Below are 27,228 nucleotides of genomic sequence, written 5' to 3'. Positions count from 1 at the left end.
GCATGTCAGTGTGCACCTGAAGTAGTGGCTCAGAGCCTCCACCCTATTGGTTCTGTTGGTTCTGTTTCTTCATTTCAGTGTCAGTTCCGATATTGACTGTTCTGTTGGTTCTGTTGGCTCTATTGGTTCTGTGTGTTCTGTTTCAGTGTCAGTACAGATGTTGATAGTTCCATTGGTTCTGTTGGTTCTGTTTCTTGGTTTCAGTGTCAGTTCAGATATTGATTGTTCTATTGGTTCGGTTGGCTCTATCGGTTCTGTGTGTTCCGTTTCAGTCTCAGTACAGATGTTGATTGTTCCATTGGTTCTGTTTCTTGGTTTCAGTGTCAGTTCAGATATTGATTGTTCTATTGGTTCGGTTGGCTCTATCGGTTCTGTGTGTTCTGTGTGTTCCGTTTCAGTCTCAGTACAGATGTTGATTGTTCCATTGGTTCTGTTTCTTTTTTCATCTTCAGTATAGATGTTGATTGTTCTGTTGGTTCTGATGGTTCCATTGGTTCTGTGTGTTCTGTTTCAGTGTCAGTACAGATGTCCAGTAGAAACGCTGTCTGACCTCCAGACCGTCCGTTCTGTGTTCTCTGACCTTCGTCTCTATTCAGATTTTTACTGTAAGTAGAGCCTTTTTTTACTTTTCATTATATGAGTCACAGATCTTGCAGGTGACCACTGAGGAATCAGAGGTCTGTTTATTGATCAATAAATGTATTAATATATTATTATAATGCTACTGACTGATATCATGCAAAGAGAACTGTTCCTGTCTACAACTAACTAAAAATGTGACTGATGGGTGATCAATAATCTGGCAGGTTTTCCAAATAGAGAGAAGAAGAGACTTGTTTACCTGGCTGGAACCATTCCTGTCCACTTTGAAGGTCAGTTTATGAGGAATCAATCATTATTCATTAGTACTGATCAGCCAGTCATTGATCAGTCAATGATTGTCTCCACAGGAAGTGAGTATAATATCCCAGTTTGCATTTGGCTCCATGAGACACACCCAATGTCCCGCCCCCGCTGCTACGTCTGTCCATCCATCTCCATGGTGATAAACCCCGCCTGCCCCTGCGTGGACGCCAGTGGCAATGTTCAATTGGACGCACTGAGCAGTTGGACACAGGTGAGGCACAGCAAAGGGTTAGGGTAGGGTTAAGGTTAGGGTTCCTGAAGAGTTAGGGTAGGGTTAGGGCTCCTGAAGGGTTAGGGTAGGGTTAGGGTAGGGTACAGTTACGGTTAGGGTTCCTGTAGGGTTAGGGTACGGTTAGGGTAGGGTACAGTTATGGTTAGGGCTCCTGTAGGGTTAGGGTTCCTGTAGGGTTAGGGTACGGTTAGGGTAGGGTACAGTTATGGTTAGGGCTCCTGAAGGACAATCCTCATGAAATGAACCAAATATACAATACTGTCACTTCCTGTCAGGGCACGTCCAGCCTATCGCTGCTCGTGTCTGAGATGAGGAGGGCCTTCCAGAGGGATACTCCCCTTTACGCCAGGCGTCCTCTGCAGACCCCGCCTCCTATAGGTGTATGTGTGTCATCAGGAAGGTACAGCTGGTTTATTTAAACATCCAGTGAATGCATACGGTCCAGATGATACTGATCTGCCACATTCACCCTACAGCCCATTTCACTCCACCCCTGACAGACAACACTTGTCCAGACACCAAGGTAAACCGCTCATGTGATCATGTGACCAGCAAAATTCAGCATGGTGAGATTGACCTCACCCCTCTTGTTGCAGCTATCCAGTGGGAACAGAGTAGGGAGGGTGAGGCGAGGCGGTCCTACGCTGAGGAGCTGCAGGGAATCGACTTCAGCGTCCCATCCAACAACTACAACCCCTTCCTAAGCCCAGCCCCCTCAGGTAAGGCCCGCTCACCAACACCTTCATAAGCCCAGCCCCCTCAGGTAAGGCCCGCTCACCAACACCTTCATAAGCCCAGCCCCCTCAGCTAAGGCCCACCTACCAACCCCTCAACCCCTTCCTAAACCCAGCACCCTCACCTAAGGCCCACCCACCAACCCCTTCATAAGCCCAGCCGCCTCAGGTAGGGCCCACCCACCAACCCCTCAACCCCATCATAAGACCAGCCCCCTCAGCTAAGGCCCACCCACCAAACCCTTCCTAAGCCCAGCCCCCTCAGCTAAGGCCCACCCTCCAACCCCTGGGGTCTCATTTGTGCGTGGGATGTAGAGCAGGGGTTTCAAACTCAAACTGGCTGGAGGCCACTTCTGGCCAAGGCCGGGATCAACTTTAAAAAAAAGTCCAAAAAAGTCTTGGATTACTACAGTATTTATTTATAATTTTATTTATCTGTGCAAATAACAGCTGGTAAACATATTCATACATTTGTTGTTAAAGTGCAGTGCATTTTTTTGTCCATACATGTAACGTTAATTACTTAGTTAAAGAAAAAAAAAAAAAAAGAAATTTTTAAACATTTTATTATGGAACATGATTAAAACTCCAAGTGCAAATCTTTTTTTTTCTTATAAATAAAAGAACTTGACTCGTGAACAAAAATAGAATTTCATTAACATTTTATATTACGTTTGTTTTTAACTGTCAAGTGTGCATCTTTGCTTAATCTTTAGCTGAGTAAACAAGTCTGTTAACAGTTATAATGCTTTTGTTTTTAACGGCCAGTGCAAATAATCTTTGTTGGAACTAAAACACTTTTTAAATACCCGAGTTAACTTGACTTCATGTGAAAGTCAGAGGGATCTGGCTCCGGACCTCCATTGTGGAGTTAGTTCTGGTGCAGGTCACCTCCACCATAGGGAAGGAAAAAACTAAGATTTTTCAAAATAAAATGCACCGACACATCGGTGGCGGTGTGTTATAACCCCCGTCTGGATCACACTATAAATAACATTAAGCTCACTGATCAAACAAACATACAGTCCCCTGTCCTCATAAAAACAACATACTTTTCAATTAATAATATCCCTTAGAAAGAGGTTTATCTTTTCAACACAATCAGCTGATTTTAATATGGAAAATATTGATAAATGCATATGATAGGCCCACTAAGTATGTGTATTTGAATTGTAAACCTTAAGATCTTTAGCTGGATGTTATGTATTTTCACTCTTTTAACCATGACAACACACCAGAGTTATAGTATTGTATTTTTCAATAGTTTTTCATTTTTGTTTTCTTTTATTTAGTTTCAGTTTCCAGAGTCAGGTTCTGCTCGTTTCAGTTCTGTGTTCTTTGTGTTCAGTGTCAAATGTTTACATTTTGTTTAGATTTTAAATATATTGCACCATAAAGGGAAGTAAAAACCATTAAAACCATATTCATTATAATTATTAGCCTCATATCATGTACTACCTTATGGATAATGTTGTTTTTGCACTTTATTGAAAAAATTTTACACATAGCATCTACTATACAATACTGACATCTGCTTTTATACCATACAGTGCTATTGGATTCATTTGCCTGATGTAATTTTTTTCCACATTTTTTTCCCCCATATTGAGCCACCATTTATTTTATTTTCATTTATAGCTGAGCTGCGTCTGTCAAACACATCAACTTACCTTTAGTGTTCATCATGGAATAAACAGGCAATCATTCAATTCTTCATTAAATCAAATCCAAAATAATCAAACATTCTTGTGTAGGGTTGGGTATCATGGCCAATTTCCTTATTTCAATTCATAAGGTTCTGAATCAATTCATTTCAATTCGATTCAGTATTAATTGATTGTTTCAGATTCATTTAGTGATACCAAAGTGCAATTTTGAGTTGTAACTTGATTATTTGACTACTGCAGCCATGCAGCACAGAATCAATATTGATATTAGAAAGGAAATAAATATGACATTTCATCAGTAAACAGATTAATCTGCTCTTAAATAATGAACAGGACAGAAATATGTCCATGTTTCTTCAGTGAACAGTCAACAGACTCCTTCGTCATCTTTATTCTGTTTTATACCTGGTGCTTCCAGCCTTAAGGCACATTACTGTCACCCTGGGGCACTGCATCCAATTTGCCCCCCCGAAACAGAATCATGTTGGGCCCTTGGTACAAGAAACTCACTGGAGGGGGAGGTGGGCGGAGCTTCATGATTTCCGCTTTACTATTCCTCTAACTCCATACTCAGCCACAGGTGATCCAAGTCAATATTTCTTGATCAGCTGGCTTCCGTGACCCACCTCCGCCAGCCAGTTCCTCTGCACTGCGTCTTCGAGTTTGAGGCTGGGAGGACCTCCCACTGAGGGGTTTTCCCACCCTTCCTCCACGTTTCTCCCGCACTAGAACCGTCGCGAGCACGACCAAGATGCCCCCGCCTCTGCGAGGGGCTCGCGAGACAGTGCCGGCCGCGCATCCATCTCCACGGTTTCCGGGTCATTTACTCACGGTACCGCTCTGAAACATTGATCTCATCCACCATTTATCAATTATGCAAAATTAAAAAGAAATCAATCCAAAATCAATCAAATTGATTTTTTTACCCAGCCCTATTCTTGTGTTTTTAAGTCCTTTATGGGTCAGCTGTCCATTCACAGTTTGACAGACAGTCCACATGATCCACAACCTCCTCCAAAAACACCCACATGTCCTAAATGTCATTGAAAACAAACGGAAACGCTCCCAGATGGATTCCTTTTCAAGCTCATCAATACTGTCGCCTCTTGCCAGAGTTTTTTAAAGAGCTCTGCTGCGTCTGCCACTTCCTCCTCCCCCATCGTCAAGACAACAGGCAACTCCCTCAGTGGGAAAAAAAAAGGTTTGGGTTTTCCCCACACCGCTGTGCTGCACTCCTGCAGTCAGGAATCACCTTGTGGTCTGATAGAAAAGTGGGAAAAAGGTTGTCTTCTACAACAAAAAGACTGCAACAATAAATACATACAAGTAGAAAACCAGCTTAAATTTCCACAGTCGTGTCCACATTAAGTGAGATGGCCTGTGGAGTCTGCAGCTGCTCCTGGTCCTTAGAGGAAAACAAACAAACCAACCAATCAGTGGAGTTCATGTAGGACGTATAATATATACACACCTTACAGGCCTGGGACATGTCCCCCAATGTCCTCTTCTTCAGTATAAACACTGGTGGCACATCTTCTCACAAGAGGCCTTTGGAGGACTGTGTCCAATGGGCAAATATTGGACCACAACTTTAAAAAAAAAAAAAAAAAAAAAAAAAGAGGGTTAAAGAAGATAAATAATTGTATGGAAGAGACAGTGGTGTGGAACCATGTCAAAGCTTCTGTTGGAACCTGCCAAGGTCCACATTCTCCATGAACATTACACATCACCATGTCCTCAACACTGGTATGTCCATCTGAAAAGGGTGGAGTCATTATTAACACAATATCACATAAAATACCATAAAGGGATTTTCAGCTTACTATGAAGTAGATCTTCTTACAACAGAGTCAGTCCCATCTCGTTGTTCTGGACTTAGTAGATGAGTGTGTTTTTCACAGTTGGGTTGAATTCCAGTAATGCTTGCTGTCTAGTTTTACCAGTCAGCTCTTTCTATCATCCAGGATTCAGTGACTGCCAAAGTTTTCTAAAACTGAAGATAAAGCTGAATTTGAACCAAGTAGTTCTCAAAAATGATAAATACCCTTGGAGTTCCCACTGAGCCTTATGCACACAGTCCCAGGTTTTGTTGAGGACATGTACTGGTACAGAAAAGCCCTGAGTTCCTTTGTGGACGGCTGATATGCCATTTGTCTGATCAACGCAGACACTCTTCTAGTGACCCCTTTCTGTAACATCCTTGAATGCTTTGGAGTGTTTCTTCTGAATGTGTTTTGCAAGGTTTCTCTTGTAGCAAGTGAAGTCACAGTGTGGACATGAAACTTTTTTGACTGAAATCTTTGAGTTTCAGTCTCATGGGAAGCTGCAGTTTTACTCTTAACTTACTGCAGGCCCAGAGCAGGTGAACATTCCAGTCTAGTTGCAGTGGAACATCTATTTTGTTGTAAATTAAGGGCAGCTGAGGTGTGTGTCTCCGTGACACTTTGGCAATCCTGCAGTTGTCTTTCCTTCTAATAACCGTCTTGCCACATAGTGGGCCATGAAAATTGAGTGGAGGTCTGCACCAGAACTGACTCCACAGTGGAGGTCTGCACCAGAACTGACTCCACAGTGGAGGTCTGCACCAGAACTGACTCCACAGTGGAGGTCTACACCAGAACTGACTCCACAGTGGAGGTCTACACCAGAACTGACTCCACAGTGGAGGTCTGCAGTGCTTAAAGTAGCAGTTTTATGCATTTTAACCACACAAATTTCCCATATTTGTCTGTGTAGTCCAGTAGTTATGTTTCTGATTGTTTTGCTTATGTGCTTATTTGCTCTATGTGGCAGTCCGCTTGTCCACTAAACTCCAAAAAACAAGCTGTTTGTGCTCCTTGTCCACTTTACTTTTTAGTTTGAAGAGAGACATGACTAACATGAGCAGCCACAAGAAAAGATCAGACAACCGGCCGACTCTTAGAAGCTGCCAAAGGACCACAATAGGACCAAAACAGGACCACAATAGAACCACAATAGGACCACAGCAGGACCACAGTAGAACCACAATAGGACCGCAGCAGGACCACAGTAGAACCACAATAGGACCACAGTAGAATCACAGTAGAACCACAATAGGACCAAAACAGGGCCACAGTAGGACCACAGGACCATTGTAGAACTACAATAGGACCACAGTAGGACCACAATAGGACTACAATAGAACCACAGTAGGACCACAGTAGAACCATAATAGGACCACAGTAGGACCACAATAGGACCAAAGTATGGCCCACAGTAGAACCACAATAGGACCAAAATTGAACCACAATAGGACCACAGTAGAACTGCAATAGGACCACAGTAGGACCACAGTAAAACCACAATAGGACCACAGTACAGCCACAATAAGACCACAGTAGAACCACAGCAGGACCACAATAGGACCACAGTAAAACCACAATAGGACTACAGTAGAACCACAGCAGGACCACAATAGGACCACAGTACAGCCACAATAAGACCACAGTAGAACCACAGCAGGACCACAGTAAAACCACAATAGGACCACAGTAGAACCACAATAGGACCACAGTAAGACCACAGTAAGACCACAGTAAAACCACAATAGGACCTCAGTAGAACCACAATAGAATCACAGTAGGACCACAATAAAACCACAATAGGACCACAGTAGGACCACAGTAAAACCACAATAAGACCACAGCAGAACCACAATACGACCACAGTAGGACCACAGTAGAACCACAATAGGACCACAGTAGGACTACAGTGGGACCTGAGTAGGACCACAGTAGGACTACAGTAGGAACTGAGTAAGACCGTAGTAGGACTACAGTAGGACCACAGTAGAACCACAATAGGACCGCAGTAGAACCAAAATAGGACCACAGTAGGACTACAATAGTACCTCAATAGGACCCGGGTAGCACTAAAGTAACACCTGAAGAGGACTACAGTAGTACCACAATAGGACCACAATAGGACCTGAGTAGGACATCAATAGGACCTGAGTAGAACCACAGTAGGACCTGAGTAGGACTACAGTAAAACCTGAGTAGGACCACAGTAGGACCTCAATAGAACCGCAGTAGAACTACTGTAGGACCTCAGTAGAACTTCACCAGGAAAATCAGTAGGACTACAGCAAAACCTTGATAGGACCACAGTAGGATTTCAACAGAACAACAATAGGACTTCAGTGGGATTACAGCAGAACCTCAGTAGGACAACAGTAGGACTTCAACAGAACCACAGTTGGACTTTGGTCAGATTACAGTAGGACTACAATATGACCTCAGTAGGACTTCAGTAGGACCACAATAGGGCCACAGTAGGGTTAGGACTCAGACATCAGCAGGACTACAGTAGAAACTCAGTAGGACTTCAATAGGACATCAGTAGGACTACAGTAGGGTTAGGGCTCAGACCTCAGTAGGACTACAGTCGAACCTCTGTAGGACTTCAATGGGATCTGAGTAGGACCACAGAAGGACTACAGTAGAACATCAGTACGACTTAAATAGGAGAGCAGTAGTACTTCAATAGGGCCACAGAAGGACTTCAATAGGACATCAGCAGGACCACAGTAGGACTTCAGGACTTCAATAGGACCATAGTAGGGTTAGGGCTCAGACCTCAGCAGGACTACAGTAGAACCTCAGTAGGACTTCAGTATTTAATTTTATCTGCAGTTGTACAAATGTTTTTGAATCAGTGGAATGGTAATCCTGACATTGTTTGGACATGGAATGCAAGCTACTGAACAGTATTTATTGATTTGTAGGTGCCTCACCTCCAGACATCCTCAGCAGGACCATGGATGGACTGAAGCTGGATGCTGGACCAGAGTCTGGCAGAGACCAGCAGGTCGGCTCACCTGCACGGATCACTCAATCAGAAACAGCCAGAAGACAAAACAGAACACACTCTGTACCTCTGGTTCCAGGACCTGAACCTCCTCAGTGCATCCAGGTAGAACCCAAATCAGATCCTGAAGCAGATCATATCAAGGTGAGCCATCATCTTCTGGGTCTGAAGGATTTAAAGGTGGACTAGAGTTTGTGGAGGACAGGAGGACATTAATTTGATCTGATGAATTAAATGTTATTATTGCAGTTGATAAAATCGTTGCTATGGAGGGTTGTAGGAATACTAGACTCATGTTCACTGTGGTTCTGTGTCAGTCTGGATCCAGAACGGAACACAAACCTGTTATTGTTCTTATTTTCCTCTATTAAGGACGAATAATCAGCTGCTCTAACAGAAACAAGGTCCTTCCTGTATTTATTTAGACTGTCCTGCCAGGTTGAATGGGGTTCTATTAGTTTAGTATCAGACTTGGTCTGATGAAGGGCCTCGGCCCAAAACGTCACAAATAAATGGTTTGGGAGCTCACTGGTTGTGCGGACCTTCCTTTATTTTTTCATCTTTTAGTTTAGCACTCAGGGTTCTGTTAGTTTAGTATCAGGTTGAATGGGTTCTATTAGTTTAGTACCAGGCTGAATGTGGTTCTATTAGTTTAGTACCAGGCTGAAGTGGTTCTTTTAGTTTAGCACCCAGGGTTCTGTTAGTTTAGTACCAGGCTGAATGGGTTCTATTAGTTTAGTACCAGGCTCAGTGTGGTTCTGTTAGTTTAGTACCAGGTTGAATGGGGTTCTATTAGTTTAGTACCAGGCTGAATGGGGTTCTATTAGTTTAGCACCAGGCGTAATGGGTTTCTGTTAGTTTAGTACCAGGTTGAATGGGCTTCTATTAGTGTAGTACCAGGTTCTATTAATTTAGTAGTGGGTGTATCTCTGAGTAAAGGGCTTTGTTTTTCTCTTTACCCTCCAAAATAGCGACACTACCCAGAATGCACTAGTTTTTTTTTTTTGCGAGTGTGACCTCAGGTGTCAAAGACCGATTAGAGATGTATTGATGGCATGTGTTTTAGCTGAAATTAAAGCCCTTAAAAGAGAATTACTGTGTAGACAATGTGTTTAATCAAGGGTCGGATTGGGTTGCAGGTCTAATGTACGGGGGTACGGGCGGGTGCGGATTGGACTTGAAAAAAAATGAGGGTAGCAGGTCAGGTTGCAATACTCAGCTTTGAGGGTGCAGGTTTGGACAAGTGGACCTGTGCAGGACTCTGGTTGGTGGTGTACCCAAGGCTTTGTCCTGCCAGGGTTAGGGTTAGGGGGTTCGGGTAAACGTATTAGAATCATGCAGTGGTTGGTGGTGTACCCAAGGCTTTGTCCTGCCAGGGTTAGGGTTAGGGGGTTCGGGTAAACGTATTAGAATCATGCAGTGGTTGGTGGTGTACCCGAGGCTTTGCACTGCCAGGGTAAGGGTTAGGGTAAGGGTAAATATATTAGAATCATGCAGTGGTCACTATCTGGTTGAAACTCTAATAAGTGGCGACTTTCTAGGACAGGAGAAATCTAGAACGGCACTAAATATTAGCAGTGATTATACTACAACTACAGAGGCAACAAACACACAACAGAAAATAATACAAGACATTTACCAGAGTATGTCAGACGACAGGAGGGGTCAGCAGTATAAAAATAGAGTGTTTTAGAGAGTTGAAACACTGCCCAAATACAATCCTTATTCCAGAATCACTGAAATGCTTGTTTGTGTTGTGTTTTTACCCACTTCCTGACCCACTTTTCTGAGCCACAGTCAGTCCTCTGATCCACTGTATTTGTCCTTGAATAACTGTAATAAGTGTCCAATTGGAGTTTTTAGACTTTTATTCCATTGTGGTGTTATACTGTCCTGGCCAAGTCTTGTTACTGAGCCTTGCTGAAGATCTGTTCATGTCTCTGATGCTCTCTCCAACTTACTGGTCCCTTCAGATTGCATCTTGTCTTCCTCCTGACAAGGCGGCCATCTTTCTCCGCCTCCTGGACATGGAGGGGCCACGCTTCAGCACAACGGATGTCCTGGAGGCGGTCCACCTGAACAGGGATTACCCGTCAGCCCTCAAGTTCCTGACATACAGCTGTCCCATCTGTCAGGAGCAGGTGTCCTTCAGCAAGGTGAGTCATGATGTCATCTGCCTCAGCCAGTCACAGACCAGAGAGCCGTGGTATGTTACCACATATGCACCTTTATGCGTTCATCTGAGGACTATACCTAAATGTAAAAGGCCCATAACTTTGCTTCTTCCTCTGTGTCTTTATTTTGTAGGTCATCACTATGACTCACTGCTCCTGCTTTTTGTGTCAGACATGTTTTAAGACATTTTTCTCAGTGGCCATTAAAGAGAAGAGCATCGATCAGTTAGTGTGTCCTCAGTGTGGTCGGCCTAGGATCCAAGGTCACGGTGGTATGGAGGAGGCCATGGACTACTTCAACCTGCTGGACACACAGGTCAGAGGTCACAATAATGATCCATAAGACTTCAGGTTGTGGATTCACAGTGTTTAGTGCTCAACTGAAGGAAACTGCTCAAAGGTATAGTTATCAGCAGTAATGAAATATCTCAAAGATCCATCATGGACAACTAATGATTAAACATGCTTTTTATAATGAGCTTATTACAATGTCTAGAGGTTTTGGGTTTTTTTTCAGTAACTCCCTTTGTAGAATTCAGCACACCCTATTAAACAGATGTTTCCAGTGATACTTCAGTACGAGGATCCTCTTTGTCCCATCAGTTGAAGCCTTTAATGTCAAGTCTTTGGTTTATTTATGTTTCCAGATTCGTCACTTCCTACCACCTCAGCTCCATGAACTATTCCAGAGAAAACTACGAGACCGAGCTCTGCAGGAAATGACCAACTTCTGCTGGTGTGCTCATGTGAGGCTGTAACTGTGAGCTGTGTCCTTTGGCCATTAGTCAGTGTGTGTGAGTTCAGTCACAGATGATCTTACCAAAAACAGAAGGTTTCAGACTCTGCTATTTTACTGCCAATGGACTTCCATTGAAGCTTGAACTTTGTTGACATGTCTGAGCCAATGCCATCAGATTTGTGGTGTCATCCACATTGTCCAAATATTCAGGGTGGTTAGTCTGGTGGCCCAGCTCAGATTCTGAGATTCATGTTGTGTTTAGTGAGTTTGTTTTTTCTTAACTTTGGTTTCAGTCATTAAATGAAGAAAACCTGACAAAGTTAATTTGTCCTGCAGGCTTCAGGACAGTGGAAACGCCTCAAACTGCCCCTGTCTCATAAAACCATCATTTGATGGGTTTGAGGTTTCATCAGCTGGAGTGACAATGTGTTAGTGTGTAGATAAGACGTTACAGGTCATCGCAGAGGTTGTCTGATTGTTGTGAAGCTATTTGTTCAGATACTGATCCAGATCTTCCATCTCAAACAACAGCAGACCTGTTAGATGTCAGGTGGTCTTTGGCCCGGTTGTCTTCATTTGGAGTGTCTTCAGTCAGGTGGTCTTTGGACCACCCTCCCTTTACTGTCCCCCTTATAACCGTAGACTGACAGTAGTTATACACCCTGGGTACATCTAACAACTAGGCCTGTAACGGTACACAAAATTTTCGGTTCGGTACGTTTTCGGTTTTCAAAGCCACGGTTCGTTTTTTTTTTTGGTTCGGTACAGGAAGAAAGAAAGCCCCTCAAAATGTCTATTAATGCATTTATGAATTTTTTAACATTTTTCCCCCAATTTTTGGAGACAATAGAATATAGCAAAACAGGAATAATATAATTCTGCTACTACAAATCAAATAGAAAATAAAATAAATTATTAATATTACTAAATGTATTTTAAACATTAGTATTGCACTTTTCCCTGAAAGGTAGTTACGAACAAACAAGACAAATCTCACACAGTTCTGTCACTTCACATTCTGCATAAAAATAACATAAAAATTCCACATGAAGTGCAACATTAACAAGAGGGTAAACTGGTATTCTGTTTAAACAAACTGAAGAGAAACTTCAACAACACAATGAACCAAATTATTTATTTTAGGACAGAGAACAAACTGTTTCGACCACTGTATGTATTTGTGTGTGCCTGTGTGTACGGGGGATTTTTTTTTTTTTTTGTCGGAGCCGGGGGGTAGGGGGGCGCGCAGTTATATACCTGGGGGTGCGGTCCACAACTAATGTAATGAACGCTGTCGTGAAGCGAAAGTGAAACTTTACATACTTTCAACGTTCTATTTATTCCTCTATTATACAGTGTACGTGATAGACACACAGACAGACAGACAGAGCTAGTGTGTTTTAGAACTACCGTAGTTCCTAGGGGCCAAATAGTGTCCGTCTTATTAACGTCTGTTTCCTCGTTGTTGTCTTTCACCTGAACCTGAACTGATCCAAACTGGACTGTACTGATGGTGGAGGGTCTTCAGCCTCTTCCTTCCAGGTTCACATCATATTTGTTGGTTTTTTTAACCTTATATCAACTGCTATTTCATATTTTGGGTCAATGTGTGCTCCTTTTTTAAGTCTGTGTGAAACTTGCGCGGATTTAAAGTTCCGTGTCGAACGACGTCGTTCATTCTTTTTTCTTTTTCTCATCATACTGTGCCGTTTTGGTACAGCTGTGTACCGAACCGAACAGGTGTGTACCGAAACGGTTTGTTTTAGTACGTGTACCGTTACAGGCCTACTAACAACCAACAATCATTTATTGACTTTAAACATTGAAATAGTTTGGATTCCTTTTTGACTTTTAGACTCTAGACACAGAAAATATGGATTTGACTCAAAGTTAAATCTATAAAGTCTGTTATTGAAATATATCAACTAAATCCTGATACTGATAGTAGTGTTAGATGTTAAGTACTCTGGTGTTAAAATGATTCAGATGTCAGACTGTCAGCTGCATGTAGGTGTTTATCAGAGTTGAAGTTCATATAACTGTGATGAGGCTGTTGTGTCAGGTGGTTAGGTGTTCGTTTAGGTGGTTAGGTGTTAGTTTAGGCGGTTAGATGTTAATTTAGGCAGTTAGGTGTTAGCTTAGGCCAGGGGTCAGCAACCCTAGTCCTAGAGAGCCACTATCCTGCATATTTTAGATGTATCCCTCTTCCAACACACCTGATTCAAATGATAAGCCTATCATCAAGCTCTGCAGAAGCCTGATAACGACCGTCAGGTGTGCTGGAAGAGGCAAACATCTAAAACATGCAGGATAGTGGCTCTGTAGGACCAGGGTTGCTGACCCCTGGCTTAGGCAGTTAGGTGTTAGCTTAGGCGGTTACAGACAGTAGTATTTGCTGTTAAATTCAGACCCAGTTAAAGGGCAAATAACCCTCCATCAGACCAGTGGGCGGATGAAGGTGGTGTTGTGTCGTGTCTTCTGTTTGTAAATGTTTTCTGGATGTGTGCCAGTGTTCTTTCGGGATGCTTCATGAGGTGGACCGCTTGAGGATGGACTGTCCCAGCTGTAAGAAAAGCACCTGTTCTCAGTGCAGATCACCTGTAAGTACCACCTGTGTCCACTCAACAGTCCAGTCAAACCTTCTTCACTGGTCATCATTGTCATGCTTAATGGTTGGAGTTTGTAGAACCTCTTCAGGGTCACTCCTTCAGGGTTACCTTCACTCTTGTCCATGCTTGCTTGTGTTGTCATGAACATTTTTCTATGTTTTAAGTTTTAGAACACAAAGTGACGCCCAGATGATGACACATTTAAGTGCACAGTTTGCTTTGTGACAGATATGGAATATGATAGGACATGTTTTTGAAGCATTCGTTCCACCCAGAGCCCAGGTTTGTTCAGCTGCGTCATGTCCTCTTGTGTTTCTTCAGTGGTCCATTCACCATGAGGGTCTGAGCTGTGATCAGTTCAAACTGTGGCAACAGCAGAACCAACCAGAGAACGTCCAAACCAACACTGACCTGAGCTCCAGCAGCATTGGTACCAACCTTATCTTCTTGGTTGTGTGTGTACGAGTGAGTGTTGTGATGGAGTCCTCTACTGTGTTCTACTGAGCAGCTATGCTCCATCTTCTTACCCAGTCTAGGCCTTAGTCCAGGGATTAAAGTTCTCCGTCACCACGACGGATTTCCGTCAAATGGAAAAATTGAGGGGGGAAAAAAGTCATATTGAAGTAACTTCCCCACGCGACTCCGCGATCCTGTCCTGGGTCTGCAGGTGTTTAACACAGGCACAGGCACAGGGGGCTGATAGGTTTAACAGTGATGATAATAAGATGACTTCTTTATTTTTATGTCGGGAGGACAGATTGATGACTATTTCTCTTTGGAAGGAAACGCTGCTCATTATGTGCCTCAGAAACACATGGACAAGTTCAGCTTTACCGAAGTTCAGCCTCCAGACTAACTGTAGTTTAGTGCTAACAAGTAGCTTTCATTATGAATGAACCACAGCGAAAAGGGAAGAAGACACAACTGATGTACATGGACTTTCATGTTTGGGTTCATAGCTTATCTCCTCTTGCCGGTATATGACTAGTGTGTGTGTTTGTGTGTATGTGCCCTTCCCGTGCGTGCACCTGTGCGCGCCGCGGCCTTACGCGGTTACGCGCTCGACTGCATAAATGCTTTATTTTGACCCGTTTAGCATCTTATTTCTATCTGTGTGGTACAGTACGAAGATAAAACTGAATGAATGAGTAACACCCTTGGTATTTGCAAAGCCACTGTATTTTAAATACCCTCAGAGAGTATCTGTAACGGAATATAATTTATGTTTCAGTTGACGTAATTTCTTCCAATCAAAAGAGAACACGATATTGGCGGGGCGGGGGGGGGGGTTGTGGACGCAGGTTTGACGACGTACAGATTATTTTGGCTAGCATATACGACATCATGGACATGTTTGTAGAGGAAGGTGCTGATGTGGTAACTATTGAGAGATGCGTGAAAAATAGATGGAGGTGGGCGTGGCTTAATGAGAAGGGAGACGAAGGAACTCCAATTAGATCATGGTGCAAAAAAATGAAGCAGCCTGGTGCGTGCATGTGCGGAGTTTGCCACAAGAAAATTCTGTATGAGTTGGTTAGGGTTACATTGACACAGACATTTTCCCCAAAATTCATGTGCTGTTGGAGTTATGTTTTAGGAGTTCCTAAATTGTTAAATAAAAAGTTTTTCACTCATTTTTTGCAGTAAGGTTTTCTTCTAGTTATTTTCACTTGCTTCAAAGGTTTTCATACCCTTTAAAATTAACCACAGAGCACCAAAATTGATCTGAAGCTTTAAAAATTTTCTGGGGGAGGACCCCCAGACCCCCCACCCATGCCACTCATGACATTTTTTCTATCCATGTTACTAATCTTCTACACCTGTACACTCTCCCATTCAGTGTGTTTTACAGTATTGCCAAATTTGACTATATAAACTTGTACGCCATAGTAGTATTGTATTGCATCATTTTTAATAGTGGCCAATGATTTGGACCAGAAGAAAATTTTCAGTCAGATGAAAAATTTTTGCTTTAATCCTTGCCTTAGTCTCATCAGTCTAATCAGAGAAGCCCAGATCTCCTCCTCCTGACCATGAGGTGGTTCCTGGGTCTCCTACTGATAACTGTCCCTCTTACCCTACACCCTGCGGCGGCCATCTCGTTACACCAGGGGTCTCAAACATGCATCCCGGGGGCCCAGATGCGGCCTGCCAAAGGTTCCAATCCGGCCGGTGGGATGAATTTACAAAGTGCAAAAATTCCACAGTCAAGGCTGTGGAACTAATTTTAGTTCAGGTTCCACATACAGACCAATATGATCTACAGTCAAATAATAACAGCAGAGGAACTGACAAAAACTAATGACTCCATATTTTCTTCTTGATTTGATGTGAAAAAAATATTACACTATGCCTATAAATATTGACAACTTCAAATTTTTGTGTTTGTTTTAGTGCAAAAAATAACATTAAATTATGAAGATATTTACATTTTCAAATTATCCTGTAACAATAAAATTTGAATAACCTGAACAAATATGAACAACCTGAAATGTCTGAAGAAAATTAAGCACAGTTTTAACAATTTCCTCTCTGTTACTAAGTGTTTAGTGTCTTTGTAGATCTGATCCATAATGCACATGTAGAAATGATAAGTTGAGGCAGAATATTGTTAAAATTGCACTGATTTTTCTTTAGAAATTTCAGTTTTTTCAGGTTATTCACATCTTTTTTGTTGGGATAGTTTATAAAGTAAGTATTTTCATAATTTCATGGGGGTTTTTTGCACTAAAATAAATACATAAATTTGGAGTTGCCGTTATTTCTAGGTTATTCTGTTATTATTTTACTGGTCTGGCCCACTGGAGATCAAATTGGGCTGAATGTGGCCCATGAAAGAAAATGAGTTTGAGACCCCTGCTTTACACCCTTTTTATTTGTGATGTCATCATTTCAGTCCCCACCCACAACTCATTGTCACCGGTGAGGATAGGAATAATGATGTTCTAGTCATTAGAGAGCTGGGCCTTTTGGCTCAGCTCCACCCTCACCACAGCAGACCAGTACGTCATCATCCACATCACTGCTGAGGCTGGACGCGCCTCCCTGTTGATGTCCTGCTTAACCCACTCAGGAACAATATCCTAAGACACTCACAGGCTAAATATGGAACATTTTCCTAAAAAAAACATTAATCCTGTGAGTCATGACTTCTGACTGTCTGTCAGTATGTAGAGGTGGATTTACCTGCACAGACCCCGCCCCCTGTGTTTCCCATTGAGCTCTTGCTCTGTGTTCAGGACATTTCTGGGCATCAAACTTCAGGAAGTGGGTTGGTGTCACAGTTCAGTATTCTCTGCTCTGTTCTATTACTACTCATAGTGTGGGGAAGTTCTGTCTGAGGCGGAGGTCACAGGAACAGACGTATCAATCACAGACGTGTCAATCACAGATGTGATTGTGCTTTGAATAGAACATTCTTTTATTTTGTTGTTTTCTTGCTATTGTCCACTTATGTTCCTCATTAACTTTATACATTAAATAACATTAAAAACACATAGTGGAATTCATGAATGTTTTACTTACTCAAGAGTGTCAGTCCTGTCAGCTGGTCCTAAAGACGGTCTAATGTGGTTCTGATGTGACCCTGTTCCCTCAGAATGTCCATCCTGTCAGCTGGTCTTCAGTTTGTCCAGAGGAGGCTGTCTTCACTTCACTTGTTCTCAGTGCAAACATCAGTTCTGTGGAGGCTGCAGTCAACCTTTCACTCCTGGACCTGTGAGTCTATTGAACGACTTACCCTGACTGTACTGTCTCTACTCTGACTCTACAGTCTGTACTCTGACTCTACTGCCTCTACTCTGGCTCTACTGCCTCTACTCTGACTCTGCTGTCTCTACTCTGACTCTACTGACTCTACTGTCTCTAGTCTGACTCTACTGCCTCTACTCTGACCTTACTGTCTCTACTCTGACCTTACTGTCTTTACTCTGACTCTACTGTCTCTAGTCTGACTCTACTGTCTTTACTCTGACTCTACTGTCTCTACTCTGACTCTACTGTCTCTACTCTGACTCTACTGTCTCTAGTCTGACTCTACTGCCTCTACTCTGACTTTACTGTCTCTACTCTGACTCTACTGTTGTCTCTACTCTGACTCTACTGTTGTCTCTACTCTGACTCTACTGTCTCTAGTCTGACTCTACTGCCTCTACTCTGACTCTACTGCCTCTACTCTGGCTCTACTGTTGTCTCTGCTCTGACTCTACTGTCTCTAGTCTGACTCTACTGTTGTCTCTGGTCTGACTCTACTGTCTCTAGTCAGACTCTACTATCTCTAGTCTGACTCTACTGTCTCTAGTCTGACTCTGGTGTCTCTAGTCTGACTCTACTGTCTCTAGTCTGACTCTACTGCCTCTACTCTGACTCTACTGCCTCTAGTCTGACTCTACTGCCTCTACTCTGACTCTACTGCCTCTACTCTGACTCTACTGCCTCTACTGTGACTCTACTGTCTCTACTCTGACTCTACTGTTGTCTCTACTCTGACTCTACTGTCTCTACTCTGACTCTACTGACTCTACTCTGACTCTACTGCCTCTACTCTGACTCTGCTGTCTCTACTCTGACTCTACTGCCTCTACTCTGACTGTGCTGTCTCTAGTCTGACTCTACTGTTGTCTCTGCTCTGACTCTACTGTCTCTAGTCTGACTCTACTGTTGTCTCTGCTCTGACTCTACTGTCTCTAGTCTGACTCTACTGACTCTAGTCTGACTCTACGGTCTCTAGTCTGACTCTGCGGTCTCTAGTCTGACTCTGCGGTCTCTAGTCTGACTCTGCTGTCTCTACTCTGACCTTACTGTCTCTACTCTGACTCTACTGTCTTTACTCTGACTCTACTGTCTCTAGTCTGACTCTACTGTCTCTACTCTAACTCTACTGCCTCTACTCTGACTTTACTGTCTCTACTCTGACTCTACTGCCTCTACTCTGGCTCTGCTGTCTCTTCTCTGACTCTACTGTTGTCTCTACTCTGACTCTACTGTTGTCTCTACTCTGACTCTACTGCCTCTACTCTGACTTTACTGTTGTCTCTACTCTGACACTACTGTCTCTAGTCTGACTGTACTGCCTCTAGTCTGACTCTGCTGTCTCTACCCTGACTCTACTCTGACTCTACTGCCCCTACTCTGACTCTACTGCCTCTACTCTGACTCTACTGTTGTCTTTACTCTGACTCTACTGTTGTCTCTACTCTGACTCTACTGCCTCTACTCTGACTCTACTGTTGTCTCTACTCTGACTCTACTGCCTCTACTCTGACTCTACTGTTGTCTCTAGTCTGACTCTACTGTCTCTAGTCTGACTCTACTGCCTCTACTCTGGCTCTACTGCCTCTACTCTGGCTCTACTGTTGTCTCTACTCTGACTCTACTGCCTCTACTCTGACTTTACTGTTGTCTCTACTCTGACACTACTGTCTCTAGTCTGACTCTACTGTTGTCTCTGCTCTGACTTTACTGTCTCTAGTCTGACTGTACTGCCTCTAGTCTGACTCTGCTGTCTCTACCCTGACTCTACTCTGACTCTACTGCCTCTACTCTGACTCTCCCGCCTCTACTCTGACCCTACTGCCTCTACTCTGACTCTACTGTTGTCTCTACTCTGACTCTACAGTTGTCTCTACTCTGACTCTACTGTTGTCTCTACTCTGACTCTACTGCCTCTACTCTGACTCTACTGTTGTCTCTACTCTGACTCTACTGCCTCTACTCTGACTCTACTGTTGTCTCTAGTCTGACTCTACTGTCTCTACTACTGTCTCTGCTGTCTCTACTCTGTCTCTGCTGCCTCTACTCTCTCTACTCTGACTCTACTGTTGTCTCTACTCTGACTCTACTTTTGTCTCTAGTCTGACTCTACTGTTGTCTCTAGTCTGACTCTACTGTCTCTAGTCTGACTCTATTGTTGTCTCTACTGTCTCTACTCTGACTCTACTGCCTCTACTCTGACTCTACTGTTGTCTCTAGTCTGACTCTACTGTCTCTACTCTGACTTTACTGTTGTCTCTAGTCTGACTCTACTGTCTCTAGTCTGACTCTACTGTTGTCTCTACTGTCTCTACTCTGACTCTACTGCCTCTACTCTGACTCTCCCGCCTCTACTCCGACCCTACTGCCTCTACTCTGACTCTACTGTCTCTAGTCTGACTGTACTGCCTCTAGTCTGACTCTGCTGTCTCTACCCTGACTCTACTCTGACTCTACTGCCTCTACTCTGACTCTACTGTCTCTACTCTGACTGTACTGTTGTCTCTAGTCTGACTCTACTGTTGTCTGTAGTCTGACTCTACTGTCTCTACTCTGACTTTACTGTCTCTATTCTGACTACAGGCCTGTAGTTTCGGTTCCACTTGTGCGTCCAAAGGTCTCCATGCTCATCATCCCAGAGATTGTCTCTATCACCTGAGAGACTGGAGTGTAACCCGACTCCACCTGCTGCTCCAGGTAACGCCCACTTGGCTGTCACATGCACCTGGTTGGTCAGCTGTCTCCTGTCATTCAAGTACACCTCATTTTCTTTGCCCATCAGTATTATAGGGTATCCCCTTCCTGGTTGAAACCGGCCAATAGCAGTGCAGTTGACAGCGGTCTGAAAGCTACTGGTAAGAATTTAGTCCTCCCCTCCGGTGGACTTGTTTCTGTCCACAGGTCTGTGTTTATGTTTTTTAGGTTAGGGTTAGACTTGTTTCTTTTCTTCTTGTTTTTTACATCATTTTCATCCTATGTGTTGATAGATCCAGGTGTTCAGTGATTTACCTGTGTGATGGTGTTTCAGGAGAGTGTTCTGTTCTGGAGTTCAGAGACAGCAGTAGGAAGGAGGAGGAGCCCTGTGGACGTCCGGCCCCACCCACTTTCAGAGGATACTGCCAGTAAGATCATTAACATCCACCAGTAAGACTAGAACCTCCCCCACCCTTGAGTTGGACTGTTTCCCTCCAGTTAATGTAAACCACCTGAACACCATTACTGCTGTTGGAGATGACCTAACCCTAACCCTACCTAACCCAACCACCAACCCCACCCCACCTAACCCCACCACCAACCCCTAACCCTACCTAACCCCACCCCCACCGCCAATGCCTAACCCTACCTAACCCCACCACCAACTCCTAACCCTACCTAACCCCACCACCAACTCCTAACCCTACCTAACCCCACCACCAACACCTTACCCTACCTAACCCCACCTAACCCTAACCCCAACACCTAACCCTATCTAACCCCAACACCAATGCCTAACTCCACCTGACCCCACCACCAACCCCTAACCCCTACCTAACCCCACCACCAAGGCCTAACCCTACCAAACCCTAACCCTGATGCCTAAGAGATTTGGAGAACTGAAAAACATGGATCTTTACATTGATATTGTTTGAGCTGTGCCTGGTTTAGGGTTAGGGTTAAACTAACCTAATCATCATGAGGGTTAGACTAACACTAAACCAGAGTTAGGGTTAGTCTAACCCTCATGATTTCATCAAGTCAGTGACAGAAATATAATCTCTTCCTAAATCTACCTGGTAGTTTTGGTTCCTAAACTGAACTTCTGAAATGAAAATAACCTTCAGAATGTGTAGATGATGGTTTTCCTCTGGACATGGACTCCTGGTCCTGGTTCCTCCTGGTTCCTCCAGAGTTCTTCACCTCACAGAGGCCTGTCTGTCTTCTCAGGATTCACTATAAGGAGCGTTTGGTGGAGCTCATTAACCGTTGCCGTGCTGACCCAGTGATGCTCTTCAGCACAGAGGAGATGGTGGTGGAGCTGCAGCGCTGGAACGTCACCGTTCCAATGAGGAGACCGGATGAATCAGAGCCAAAATACACTGACCGCCTCCGGATGGTCAGTAACACAACCAAATGGAGACCTGCACCTCCTTCCATTTACTACTAATGTTGGACAGATGTAAAGTCCATATGGGTGGGGTCAAGGGTGATGGACTGCCCACTACTGTTTGATCCATAACTATTGAACCAGACCAGTTTAACACAAATATTCCACATAACTATAAAGGTCTAAATGCCATCTGAAACAGACTCAAAGGACAACATTTATTTTAAAACATTTTTAAATGAAAATTATCTAAAACTACTGCATCACAGATGGACAAAAAATTTACATCTATTTTTTTGCCAGAATTCCGAAGTTCTCCAAAGTGAAGTTCCTCTGACATATTCATCCTCAAATGTATTCAGTGTGAACCTTAAACCCTCTATTTTACAAACTAATAATTGGTTATAGAGGAAAAAAATATGGGATCAAACCTAAATAGTAAGAGTTTAGACAAATGTCAGTGTCACAGATGGACAACAAAAGAAAATATCAATTTTTTTTTTCTTATTTCAATTATCAACATCATATACATTTATTTACAATATTTACAACATACAAATAATATTAACATTATATTCAGATGTACTTTGCACAGATATATGCATTTATGAATCTTAAACACTGTGTGTTTAGAATATGACATAAATAACATAATAGTCAAATATCAATGTATTTGGAATAAATTTAATTTATTTATGAGAGTTAATAAAATGAACCCAGAATGATGACACTAAACTGGGTCGCTGTACAAAGATTCACACTCAGAAAATTTTTTTTCATAAATTTTTTCTCACTTCAAAATACATTTTCATGAAAATATAAGTAATTACCAACCCAAAACTATAAGTTTGGTGTAGATTATTGTCATTAAATTTTTTTGACCAGATGTTAACCTTCCCTTGACTCCGCCCATATGATTCATCATGGTCTCACCTTCTGTAACTGACCTTTATTTGTTTAAGATACAGCTGCTGTGTGTGATGGTTTCTATCCAATCACAGCCCAGTATTCTGTCCAATCACAGCCCAGTATTCTGCCCAATCACAGCCCAGTATTCTGTCCTTTTAGGTGGTCACTGATGCTGTCCCGCTCAGGAAACAGCCACACTCTCTGTTCAACTTTGGAAACTCCTCGTGCCCTTTGACCCCTGCTGTGGCTGCTCCAGCTCCACCTCCTCACTTGCTGCTGAGGGACTGACTGGCTCCTCCCCCTGTCACCATAGTAACTAAAACAGACTAAAACACAAGTTGCTGCATGTGAGCAGCAGAAGTTCACTGTGACAAACGTACTTTCAGACTGTTGTTAATTAATGATTAATGTCATTAAAGCCTGTTACAACTGTTACTATGTTCATCTAGTTTTTGTTTAATTAAAATGGTAAAGAAAATAAATAAATAAATAAATGTAAAGAAAATAAATAGATAATAATAGACAATAAGGAGATTGTTTAAACAGCTACTAATATCAGCCAGCAGCTAGTGGGTTGACAGCAGCTAACCATTAAGATAAGCCCAGTTAACCAGTTCAGTTAGATTACGAACAAAACTGTTATTCTTAGGAGGAAACACTCGTGTGGAGCCTCATTTTATTCAGTCAGTTCCAATTCATTCATTTTCTGAACCCGCTTTATCCTCACTAGGGTCACGGGGGTCGCTTGGAGCCTATCCCAGCTACTTACGGGCAAAGGCAGGGTACACCCTGGACATTTCGCCAGTTCATTGCAGGGCTGACATAGAGACAAACAATCTCTCACATTCACACCTATGGGCAATTTAGTTTAGCCAATTAACCTATCAGGGCCTGTGTTTGGATGGTGGGAGGAAGCCGGAGTACCCAGAGAGAATCCACACAGACACAGGGAGAACATGCAAACTCCACACAAAAAGGTCCCACCCCCCTGTTGACTGGTGTTGGAATGGAACCCAGGACCTTCTTGCTGTGAGGCACGAGTGCTAACCACTGCACCACCGTGTCGCCCCATTACAATTCATTTTTAAACAAAACCTGTTTTTAAATTATTACCATATACTCTAACACTATTCAAACAACAATATGTATGTATTGAATAAATAGTCAATCTTCGATTTCTTCACTTTTGAAACCACAGATAACATTGATTTAATTCAATCTACAATACTGGTGTGGATCAGGACTAGGGTTTTGGATTCTGGTCTGGATCAGGACTAGGATATTTTCACTCATACTATAGTCTTACTTTTAGACCATCAGAGGCTGTTGGAAAAAAATAAGAATAAAGGGTTAAAAACACCTAAAATACTTCATAGAACCCTTCTAAATACCTCATTAGTTAAATAAAACCCTTTAAAATCATATTCCAGAACCAGTCCAACCTGGGTATTTTCACTCATACTATAGTCTTACTTTTAGACCATCAGAGGCCGTCGGCTAACTTAGCGTGTTAGCGTTAGCACACACTAGGGCTGGGTAAAAAAAAATCGATTTAATCGATCTTAGATTGATCTCATTTAAATTTTGCATAATCGATTAATAGTGGATAAGATCGATTTTTCAGAGCAGGACCAGGAGTACGCGGAACCGCGGGCAGCTCCGTTTTGTGAACCCCTGGGGAAGACTTGGTCTCGCTCGCGAAAAAGACGCAGTGGGGAAACCCACTCCGCTGGAGGTCCTCCGGCCTCAAACTCAAACCCACAGTGTGAAGGAACTGGCTGCCCGGCGAGTCGCAGAAGCCAGTCGTTCTTGGAATAATAACTTGGATCCATACTATCACCTATGGCTGAGTATGGAGTGAGCGGAATAGTAAAGCGTCCAATCTTACAAACGCAGTGACAGAAGTTTGTCCTCCTTTAACTCATGAATAATAAGTTTTAATGAACTTCTATTGATCAGAGCTCAGCTCTACAGGAACTGTCCTCCTAATGATCACATGACCTCAGCTGACAAACTGAACCCAACATGACCAGGTTCAACAGAACAACTGAAATCCAACCTACAGAACCACATTTGGACTACTGGTCCCTTCCCTCAGAACCTCCATCATTGTAGTTCTTGTGGTTCCATGTGAACAGCTGGACCAGTCCAACTATGGAACTAAAGGACTTCAGCTGAAAATCCAACAGAACAGTTGGATCAGATAGAAATGGATCCAAACGCGAACACAGACCAAAGAAAACAGAATTTACAACAGAACTGTCACTGATACAGGAAATACACTGGATCATTTCAAAGATGACCATATCTGATCAGTTTAGAGCTGGAGTTGGTAGATCAGCACAAATACAAATGAATGGGTTCAGACGGCATTAAACTCAATGTAGGAACTATCCTGAACTCGGAAGTAGGTCCATATTTGGTCCGCCATTTTTTACAACGAGAGTCTATGGAAGTGTTGCGACTCTGTTTATATCGAAGACTCTGAATGGGACGTGTTGGATTCACTGTGTGGGCGGGGCGTCGTCTCTGGTCGGACTGAAGGCATCAATCTCCTTGACGATCCTGTGAGCGACCGTCCCGTTGTTGGCGGCGACGATTCTTCGGGACATCAGGTCCACAGGTCCACCTGAAACAGACACAAACATCTGAGACACACCTGGGCTCAGGTGTCCCTACCCCTGTCTCTGACCTGGATCACAGACACTGTCTGACCTTCCACGTCCATCAGGACTCCGCCTGCCTCCTCCACAATCACCGACCCGGCTGCCACGTCCCACACATGGACCCCCACCTCATAATAGGCCTCAACACAGCCGGACGCCACCAGACACATGTTGACTGCCGCTGTCCCCGCACCACGAACTCTGAGAACAAAGGACACACCAGATAAGACACACCCCTGGAGAAGGAGACACAGACCGAACCAGAACCAGAGGACAAAGGCATCGTCCAAAACTATGTTTATACTGCAGTATTACCCGATTACTAGTATCAGTGCTGCAGTATTACACATGTTCTAGTATCAGTACTGCAATATTACATGTGTTCTAGTATCAGTACTGCAGTATTACACGTGTTCTAGTATCAGGACTGCAGTATTACCCGTGTACAGGGATGTTCAGGATGTTCCTGAGGCTGGAGAAGATTTTCTCGACTGTTTCAGTTTCTCTGTTGGATCCAAACTCTGTGGCGATGATAGACCGTCTGACATCTGAGATAGAAGAGAAGAGCATTACTTATGAACTGATGAGTGTTACTGATGAACTGATGAGTGTTACTGATGAACTGATGAGTGTTATTAATCACTGACCTTCCTGATCAGAGACCTGCAGTGGTTCTCCGTTACAGAATGCTCCTTTACCCCTCCTGGCGGTGAACATCTTATCTTCGAGACAACTGTAGACCACACCAAACTGGATCTGCAGACAGACGTCAGTATCACGGGTCACAGTGGAACCGGCCTTATAGAACCATCATGAACACAGAGACCAGTTCTAACTCACCTTTTTGTCAACAGAGAATCCAATAGAAACGGCCACAAAAGGAAATCTGTGGAAGACATGAAACTGAGGCCGTTCTTAAAGGTCAATTAAAGCTTTACCGATGTCTCAGTAAAGGATCAGCGTGTACTCGCACTACTGAGAGGTTGGACCTAGGTGGACCACGTACAGATACGAGTCAGGTGGACTTAGATCTGGTGGAAATGCTAACAGGTCACATTTGTGTCATCATCACCGTGCCAGGCAGTCTGGGTGGTCCAGGTGGTGTGGGTGGTCCAGACCTTGTATAAATACTAGGGATGGGAAGATTATCCCATACGTATTGATAGATTGACACATGCATGCCCGATCTGAGTGCACCGGTAGAGAAGCTGCGAGTGAATGAAAAGTTTGGAATGACATCGCGATGCATTAGTTATTGAATGTTTGTATCGATACAATTCGATCCGTTCAATAGAATATATTTTTAGTCTCATTTAGAAGTGTTACTATTTATTTGGGTAAAGTTTTTCTTTCCTTCAGACCCACATTAACGTGTGCAGCGGATTTGAGGAAGTGTACACTGTACACGACAGTCTGAGCTCCGAATCTGACAGACACAGAAGGGAGGTGACGACATGCGTTATCTGAATGTGTACTTCTTACTATATCAACTGCATTGAATACTGCCGTACATACCACAGATACTTCCTTAAACAGTGTCATACAGATCCAGAATACCTTGTGCAGGTGTCTCTTAAAGTGACAGAACCTTTTTCTGTTTTACCTTCATTATAAATACATTACGTTGCAAATTGATTCGGCGAGGGAGCAAGAAGTTGAGTGTTAGAAACATACAGACAAATGACTTTGGAAAAAAAAAGTCCTAACTTTTTCACCTGACTGAATGTGAGGCACGTGTTCTGAAATTGAACTAAAGACACTTTATTAAAAGTCATGGTCTTATTTGATAAATAAATAATCAAGCTCATTGAATTGCACTGCATATTTTTTTTACCAGAATGAGTGTGTTCAATCAGAATGTGCTTAATCGCTCTGTATCGTGATTTGGGTGTGAATTGTATCACATCACATCATGAGATGCCACACAC

General features: G+C 43.1%; 2 protein-coding genes across 3 annotated transcripts in view; one reads left to right on the top strand and one right to left on the bottom strand.

Annotated features, from left to right (window-relative positions):
* The window catches only part of LOC115437227 (inositol monophosphatase 1-like), a 194,014-nt gene that overhangs the window by 164,184 nt on the left and 2,602 nt on the right, over positions 1–27,228 (bottom strand). Inside the window, exons 5-9 of one of the 2 annotated variants that reach the window (XM_030160450.1) lie at positions 26,141–26,186; positions 25,948–26,056; positions 25,740–25,848; positions 25,350–25,501; positions 25,124–25,263 (exon numbers count right to left, since the gene is read on the bottom strand). In XM_030160450.1, the coding sequence (XP_030016310.1) occupies positions 25,139–25,263; positions 25,350–25,501; positions 25,740–25,848; positions 25,948–26,056; positions 26,141–26,186 (541 nt within the window). In that variant the 3' untranslated portion in view covers positions 25,124–25,138. Of the gene's footprint in view, positions 1–24,876; positions 25,264–25,349; positions 25,502–25,739; positions 25,849–25,947; positions 26,057–26,140; positions 26,187–27,228 lie in introns of those variants that run through there. The other variant, XM_030160449.1, reaches the window with a different exon arrangement.
* Positions 515–23,084, top strand: LOC115437192 (E3 ubiquitin-protein ligase RNF31-like). The gene is made up of 18 exons (XM_030160386.1): positions 515–605; positions 820–872; positions 951–1,117; positions 1,414–1,538; positions 1,615–1,661; positions 1,735–1,857; positions 8,287–8,513; positions 10,343–10,525; positions 10,677–10,859; positions 11,191–11,289; positions 13,793–13,882; positions 14,213–14,321; positions 17,490–17,608; positions 20,225–20,338; positions 20,424–20,496; positions 20,670–20,763; positions 21,566–21,734; positions 22,794–23,084. Exons 3-18 carry the CDS (start codon positions 1,001–1,003, stop codon positions 22,920–22,922), a joined length of 2,001 nt encoding a protein of 666 aa, XP_030016246.1. The 5' UTR covers positions 515–605; positions 820–872; positions 951–1,000; the 3' UTR covers positions 22,923–23,084.

The sequence above is a fragment of the Sphaeramia orbicularis genome, chromosome 17 (genome assembly GCF_902148855.1).
Source record: "Sphaeramia orbicularis chromosome 17, fSphaOr1.1, whole genome shotgun sequence".
NCBI classification, from domain to species: Eukaryota; Metazoa; Chordata; class Actinopteri; order Kurtiformes; family Apogonidae; genus Sphaeramia; species Sphaeramia orbicularis.
This window is presented reverse-complemented; position numbering and strand designations above follow the sequence as displayed.

What these genes read in the sequence shown, in the direction of transcription:
- LOC115437192 (XM_030160386.1), top strand. Translation starts at nt 1,001, where the DNA reads ATGTCCCGCCCCCGCTGCTACGTCTGTCCATCCATCTCCATGGTGATA. An exon ending in AGCAGGTGTCCTTCAGCAAG is followed by an intron (nt 10,526 to 10,676) that starts GTGAGTCATGAT and finishes TTTATTTTGTAG; the next exon opens with GTCATCACTATGACTCACTG. An exon ending in TCAACCTGCTGGACACACAG is followed by an intron (nt 10,860 to 11,190) that starts GTCAGAGGTCAC and finishes TTATGTTTCCAG; the next exon opens with ATTCGTCACTTCCTACCACC.